Source organism: Chrysochloris asiatica, unplaced genomic scaffold (genome assembly GCF_000296735.1).
Source record: "Chrysochloris asiatica unplaced genomic scaffold, ChrAsi1.0 scaffold00045, whole genome shotgun sequence".
Lineage (NCBI taxonomy): Eukaryota > Metazoa > Chordata > Mammalia > Afrosoricida > Chrysochloridae > Chrysochloris > Chrysochloris asiatica.
In genome coordinates this window covers 10,581,406-10,589,534 of record NW_006408563.1, presented here as the reverse complement: position 1 = coordinate 10,589,534, position 8,129 = coordinate 10,581,406, and the positions used below count along the sequence as shown (strand labels likewise).

The following is an 8,129-nucleotide window of genomic DNA, read 5'->3' as shown; positions in this document are numbered from 1 at the left end:
ATCTGCATATGGCAGGTTGTTAATGAGTCTTCCTCCAATCCTGATGCCACGTTTTTCTTCATAGAACCCAGCTTCTCGGATTATTTGCTCAGCATGCAGGTTGCTCAGCTTCCAGAATCACAGCAACTCATAAGCCACCACAGTACGACAAACTTACAGACAAGTGGTGGAACTTCCAATGACACTATACTTATTTCCAGAGACTAATTTAAAATATGTAATTGTTGAGCACCTGGTGTGTCAAGCACTCTGCTAGGCTTTAACGATCCAGTGGTGAACAAGACAATCCTATTTCCTCTCTCTCCACACTTTTGTCTCTCAGCATGCATGTTAAAAACATTACTTCATTTATCCCTGCTCTTTCCTTGCCAAATTTAATTAAGAAATAGTCCGTACCTCATGATTCATTTTCTCTCCAGACTCTACCTTTCACTACTTTGTTGTTGTTTACCATTATGTCGGTTCAGACCCATAGACACCCTGGTTTCCAAGAGCAGCTCATGGGTTTGAATTGCCAACTTGCAGTTTCCAGTTCTGTATTTATCCTACAGCGCCACAACAGAACTCCTCACTACTTAAAGCCCTCACAACCTGGTGTTCCATCACTTTACTTCTCTAACCAGTTTTGCCTCCAAAAGCCTCTATTCTAAACACTGGGCTTATAGCTGTACAACAGACCCTCACACAGCCCCATTCATCCAGCATCAAGTTCTCAACCTTCGTCAGCAAATCCTATCACTTTCCTTTTCTAAATCCACAAGACTTTACCTTGTTTCCTCTACATACTCCAAATGAAGAAATTAATCTATATTAAGTTCAAGGGGAAATTCGCTGAGTGAATTCACACTTCACTGGTGAGCATATCCAGAACAAGTGTTAGGCAAAAGCACCCAGTCTCCCATTTGCCCATCTCTCCATCTGTACATCCCTTTCTTATATCTACTATAAATAAGGAGCCCTGGTGCTGCATCAGTTAAGCACTTGGCTGTTAATCAAAAGATTGGCTATTTGAACCTATCCAGAGACTTCACAGACAATCTAGTCATCTGCCCTTGTAAAGATTTGTTGTTGTTGTTGTTGTTAAGTGCTGTCTAATCAGTTTGGACTCATCGGACCCTGGATAGGGTTTCCAAGACTGTGAATCTTTGCACGAGCAGAAATCTTAGAAAATCCTATGGGACAATTCTACTCTGTCTCAGAGGGTTGCTATGAGTCAAAATCAACTTGACAACAAGCAGCAGCAACAACCCTGTAAGTAACTAGTTTTAGGAACATAAGACTCACCTGAGACTCCCAGACCCCAACATCTGACTACAGAATCAACAGTCTAGGGTAGACCCATCTCTTCCTCAAATAAATTATCCTGAAAAATAGCCAAACAAGGAATAAATATTTGTGTAGAACCACAGATTTTTGGCCGAAGTTGTCACTTAACACAGCACACCAGTACTGACCTACTTCATTTCACAGGATTCCTATGTCCCCTTCCAAAGCCCTATAATCTAAATTTATTTTCATAGCTTCATGTTTTTTCCTAGCCGCTCTGCGGGAGAAAGATGAGGCTTTCTGCTCCCGTAAAGATTTACAGCCTCGGAAACCCTGTACTGGGTCCCTATGGGTCGGAAATGACTCGACGGCACTTAACAACAACAATACTATAAAAAACTTCAGACTCTCACAAAACCCCAATTTGCTGCTGACTTGGAGCCTGACTTACATGTCATCTCCAGAGTGGGACATAGTTACACAAAAAGGAAAATTTATTTGAGTCTATCTTCCCCTATTCTTCCCAAAGTCACAAATCCCTTCAGAGACCTATAGCCTCCCATGGAGTTACCCCACCTATCCCAGAAGCCCTGCCTAAACCTGCTTGGACATGGTCATATACTGCTTAGCCAATGAGGCTGGTTTGAAGCAAGCTGATCTACAAAACTATATAATGCACCACAAACAGTGAATGGCTCTCAGCCACTTGGGGCGAGGAGGGTGTGGCATTTCAAAGCTGCTTAATTCCTGTGAGAGTCTGGCTCAGGATTATTGTTAAATTCCAACTCATAACAATCGTGTATAGGATTTCCAAGAAGTACCTGGTGCATTTGAACCGCTGACCTTGCTGTTAGTTGTCCAGTGCTTATTGTACAGTGTCACACCAAGACTGAATGAAATGGAATGTCTCAGAGGCAACCCTAAATGCTTGCCATTGCTTTGCTTCAGACCCTTGGCTGCAGCCTGGCAGCAGTTTTCAAACAATGTATACTTCACCATCAACAAAGTGCTCAGGGGGTCAAGAAGTAAAGTTTCACAGACACATACAGCCTCTGCCCTCACTACAGGCACATGCAGGCAGTGTGATGAGTACCATGTTGTAGGAACACAAAGGAAGGGAACTCAAGAGACTCGAGTTGAGTAGGAGTTTCCCTAAAAATGGATGGCTTATGGGTAAGGGTGGTCCCATCTGCAGTACAGGGGCCAGGGGCAAGAAATATAGTGTTTTTGAAGAACTGAAAGAAATTTCGTCTGATGGGGTAAAAAGGCTAGGGGTTGGAATGGAAGGGCATGGTAAGAGACAAAGGAGGGGAAAAAATCCTTGAGACTCTTGAGATAAAGGATCAGGTCTGATCCCGACACCACCTACCGAAGACTTTGCTCCCTGCTTAGCACAGAAGGAACACAAGAGCTCATTCATTGGGGAATGGTCCGAGTCCCACGTAAATTCCCAGAGCAGGCAGATTGTCCCAGTTAGTCTTAGAATAATTCTACTTAATAACTTAGATACACTGTAAGGTTGTATATCTTGGGGTCACTGAGAATGTGATTCCTATATAAGTAAACAAAACAAACAAACTTCTGATATATTGTTTCTATTTGACCCAAGTAGAGTTGCCAGATTTAGCAAGTAAAGATGATGTTGTTGTCATGTGCTGTCAAGTCTGACTCATAGCAACCCTCTGCACCACAGAACGAAATTCTGTCTGGTCCTCTGTTATCCCCATAATTGTTGTTACCCTTAAGCCCCTTACTACTGCCACTGTGAAAATCCATCTTGTTAGGGGTCTTCCTCTTTGTGCTGACCTTTTACTTTACCAATCATTATATCCTTCTCCAGGGACTGGTTCCTCCTGATAACATGTCTTAAGTATGAAAGACAAGTCTCACCGTCCTGTCTTCTAAGGAGCACTCTGGCTGTACCTCTTCCAACACACTTGTTTGTTCTTCTGGCAGCCCATGGTACTTTTAATAATCTTCCCCAGAACCATATCCAAATGCATTGATTCTTATTTTTTAATTCAATTTTTTCACAAACTTTTGAAGCCCCCTCATACAGTTGTTGTTGTTGTTATGTGCCGTGGAGTTAGTTCCGACTCATAGCAACCCTGCACAGGGTTTCCGAGGCTGTAAATCTTTATGGGAGCAGAAAGCCTCATCTTTCTCCTGAGGAATAGCTGGTAGTTTCCAACTGCTGACCTTGAGGTTTGCAGCCAGATTCGTAACCACTATGCTACCAAAGCTCCTCCTCGTACAGTTGTTGTTGTTGTTGTTAAGTGCCGTCGAGTCGGTTCCGACCCATAGCGACCCAGTACAGGGTTTCCAAGGGTGTAAATATTTACGGGAGTAGAAAGCCTCATCTTTCTCCCGCGGAGAGACTGGTAGTTTCGAACCGCCAACCTTAAGGTTCGCAGCCCGATTCGTAACCACTACGCTACTCCCAGTTAAATTTGAATGTAAAGGAATAAAACATGCTGTTTATCTACAATGCAAATTTAAATGGGAATGCTCTGTTTTATCTAGCGATGCTACCTACTGAGGAGCTTTATCATGTGTCTACAGATTATGAAAAGGAGTTCTGGTAGTGTAGTGATTACGAATCGGGCTGTGAGCCACAAGGTCAGCAGTTCGAAACTACCAGCTGTTCCATGGGAGAAAGATGAGGCTTTCTGCTCCTGTAAAGCTTTACAGCCTCGGAAACCCTGTACAGGGTCGCTATGGGTCGGAACCCACTCGACGGCACATAACAACAACAGATTATGAAAGTCACTGTTGGAGCCAGACACTTTTGGTGAGGATTGAGTAAATCAAAGCAATTGCTCAGTATCCAGACAAAACAGCTGGTCAAATTAAACATTCACCTTTCATTCAGGGACAGTGCTAAAACAAGCAGCACAGAGCTATTTTAAGGTCTCAGTGAAAAAATTACCTGCACCTTTGAATCAGATAGCTCCTGGATTCCTTTACTTGGGAACTCCAGGATACCAAAGACAGAAACAAATGGTTTCCCTGCCCTTTATGTTCTATTAAATGGAGCACTTTAACTAAAGGAACACCAGTGGCTCCATGGAAGGATTCTCGCCTGCCACCCGGGAAAGGTAGTTCAGTTCCCAGCCACTGCATTACATGTGCAGCTACCACCCTCTGTCAGCAGTGACTGCATATTGTTATGATGCCCTAGTGTGTTGCTGTAGGATAAGCAATGGACTGCTAGTCCCAAGGCTGGCAGTTCAAACACACCATCTGCTCTGAGAAAACCTCTGCAGGGTTGCTATGAGTTGCTCTACACCATCTACAATGATGTGGCATTGCAGAATCAACACTGGACTATTAGCCTCAAGATTGGCAGTTCAAACATACCAGCCACTCTGGGAAACCCCATACAGGGTTGCTGTGAGTCAGAACTTAACAACAACAATGATGCTGTGCAGGTTTCAACAGATTTTCCAGGCTAAGACAGATGAGGAAGAAAGGCCTGGTGATTAATATCTAAAAATCAGCCAATACTCCAATCCACAACCAATAGTGTGGATGGTGCAGGACTGGGCAGCATTTAATTCCCTATACATAGGCTGATCAGGAGCTGGGGCCACCTCAATGGCAACTAACAACTAAGGCATTACCCCATGACTTTCGGCCCTCTGACTAAAGGTGGAGAGCTTGACTTGCCAGAGCAGTCTGCAGCTCTACAATGGCACAGCTGGCTTAGACTGGGAACAAAGCACAGAGGAGGGCTACGTGCAACCCCTCTGGACTTCTGCAAAGAACTTCCCAGCTCTTTACTCCAAGAACCTGGAGTGGCTTGACCCTCCACATTGCCTCTCCACACCCAGGAATTTCCAGCTGAAAATTTGTCTTGACCTCCATCCAAGCAAATTTTGACCTCCACCCATGAGCTTTTGACTGCCACCATTTTGAACTTCACTGTGGTAAGGTTCCAAGCAAATTCCAGTAGATTCTTACAGAATCTCAAGAAGTGGGGCTGCATTTATTGTTTATTCTCCCTTTCTGAAAGTAAGCAAACATTGTACAGTGATTGAAAAGGTGACGCACCGTGATTGTTGACATTCTGGGTTCAGGAATCATGGTTATTAAATTAATATCCTCTAATCTCATAAAGTGGTAAAAGTATTACATTGCTAAACCTCACCGGGGTACTTTTCTAAGTTCCTCACATTTACCACCTCCAGAACAATCCACTCCAGGACTTCAGAATCAATTACCCGCAACCCTGAGATTGAGCAAACATTTTGTGACCTGAATTGGCTACAAAACTTGTCCTAACTGGTGTGACACTCTTTGTAGTCTCCCTGTATCTCACTTTGTACAACTAGCTATGTGGTTTACTGCAGAAATATTAGTGTTTGATTGCACATTTCTACCCTAGACTCTACTGTGAGTGCTGGATTCTTACCTTTATAAAATCTGATATTTTTAAAAAATGAGAACTCCATCTAGCTCTCAGAGTTTCACATAAGCTTATCTCATGCTTACTTAAAAGCAAAAACTGAAGAATCTCTGAAAGCAAGAAATCTTGGCAGGTTTGGTATAAATCACCATTTGTACTAGAGAAAGAGAAAGGATAAAAATAAAAGCCGTGTAGGCCCCTCTTTCCTTGACTCTCTTTCTTCAAGTCTATCTCACGGGCACGAAATATGCTTGCGGAGGAGGGGGCTGTGGTGCCTGCACAGTGATGTTGTCAAGATACGACTCCAAAACCAAGAAGATCCAGTATCCTTTGGTTGGCTTGTGACTCTGATCTGAACACATCTGGGGAGGGTGTGGCATCTGCCATTTTTCTTTCTCTCCAGGTATCTGTCACTCTCACTGCCTCTACATCTGTTCTCCCAGCTGCTTCTAAACTCCAGATCTTTCCCACAGACGCTTCCATCTAAGTAGGTCTGCCTCAGAGCTCTGCCCTCTATTTCTGCATAAACACTTTCTAGCTTTTGAGTAGGAGATTTCAGGGTGGGGGCTGGATGTGAAGGCCTTAACACAAAGAAGGGATGAGAGTTCTGGGAGAATAGTTAGGTCTTCTATGGAAACTAAAAAGAGTTATTTACCTGGCATTGTTAACTGATGCCTCAAGTCGCAAATAATAATACAAGGGAGCTTTAGAAAGTTCATGGAAAAATGCTTTGTTCACCCATGAATTGAGCCAGGATCAACTTCACCTTAAAATGGAAATTTGCTCCCTGATTGAATGAGGATGTAAAAGAGAAGTCTGGAATGACTTCCAACTTTTTGTCCTGGGTGACTGAGTGGTGTCGTCACAAACGAGAGAACTTGAATGAGAAGCGGCAGAGAGGGGAAATGCGCATGTTTCGCTTTGGACACATTGTGTTTGGGACCACTATAGAACATCTAAGAGGAATTGTCCAACAGGCATCTTGATGAACTGAAGCTATAATTTATTGGAAGTTATCAACACACTAATACAATGATAATAAAAATAACTAACATTTATTAGATGCTTATCATGTGCCAGACACTGTTCAAAGTAACTTAGATATATTATTGCATTCCCTTTTCAAAAGAATTAGAAATAGGTATCACTATCACTCCCATTTAAAAGAAGAGGAAACTGAGGCAGCAAGCATTAAATAGCTTGCTCTAAGTCTCATGGGCCAGTCTGTGGCTAAGCCAGGATTTCAGCCCACATGATCTGAAGGTAGCAGAAGCTACTGGAGAACTGTAAATACAGGACACTGTAGGATAAAAGAGAAAGGGAATGGGCAAAAAAAGAAACTCCCATAACACAGACTAATAGGGAGTAACCCGGCTGGAAGGAAGCATACTAGACAACAAAAAGTCCAAGTTCAAAGTGGCCAACAGTATGAAACACCAGAGAGTAGTAGTCCAATACCATTAGATTGCTTCCAGAACTATATCCGCAGAAAGACAGACTGGAAAGAGCGATACTGCGGTACAGGAGTGGTGGGAAGGCCAGAAAAGGCAGACAGCAACTTGCGGACAGCTCTTTGAAAAGATTTCACTATTAAGGGCAAGAGTGCTGGTGTGCCATTGTAAGTTAGTGGGCTGGACTGCAGGGTCAGTTTGAACTGCAAGGTCAGTAGTTCAAGCTCACCAGCCACTCCTTGGAAACCCTATACAGGGTTACTATGAGTTGGAACTGACTCAAAGGCATTTAACAACAACAAAAATTAAGGGAAAGAAAGACGGACCAGTAGCTGGAGAAAAACATAGGTTTGGATGTTTTGGATTTTTTAAACACAGCAAACACTGGAACTTGTTTCTTGGTTTAGGGAAATGATACCCTAGAAAGGAGAGGAGATTAGGACGTCTCTTGGGAGACAAGAGTAAGTGTGGTCCAGAGCACAAGAGAGAAAGAAGATTCCTCATGGAATGGAAATGAAACAGACTGCAGCCATAGGTGAGTTGTGGTCAACTCAGGAGTTGAAGGATGAGTCATAAGGTTAAGATTGAGGAAACAGTGAACACCAGAAGAGGCAATGAGAGAGAGAGAGGGTGGCACTTCCCTGACCGGGCAGGACAGAGGACTCTTTGTCTCCCTATATTACACAAGAAGAGTCAGCAACCACTGGCAAAAAGCCAAGCTGCAATCACACTTTATAAAATACCAAAACCCAGGCAAGAACCAATACCAGGGAAACAGGTAATACCTGTGAAAGTCACTCTGAGTTAAGCAATAAGAAAAGGGAAAAGAGAAGACCACACCCTGATCACATTTCCCTGGAAACAATCACAAAGCATAAAAAAGTACCAAAATACATACTCACTTAAGTATTAGGGCCACAGATAAACAGTAAACATGCCCAAGAAGCAAAAACAGATGACCATATCAGCACATGTCCAGAAAAAAGATAAAATATCTGAGACAA

The 8,129-nt window shown here is 43.0% G+C and overlaps 1 protein-coding gene across 1 annotated transcript in view; it reads left to right on the top strand.

The window, feature by feature from the left end:
• The window catches only part of LOC102838700 (aldehyde oxidase-like), a 111,157-nt gene that overhangs the window by 3,066 nt on the left and 99,962 nt on the right, over positions 1–8,129 (top strand). The window contains exon 3 of the mRNA XM_006862038.1: positions 5,901–5,997. Coding sequence (XP_006862100.1) covers positions 5,901–5,997 — 97 coding nt within the window. The remainder of the gene's footprint in view (positions 1–5,900; positions 5,998–8,129) is intronic.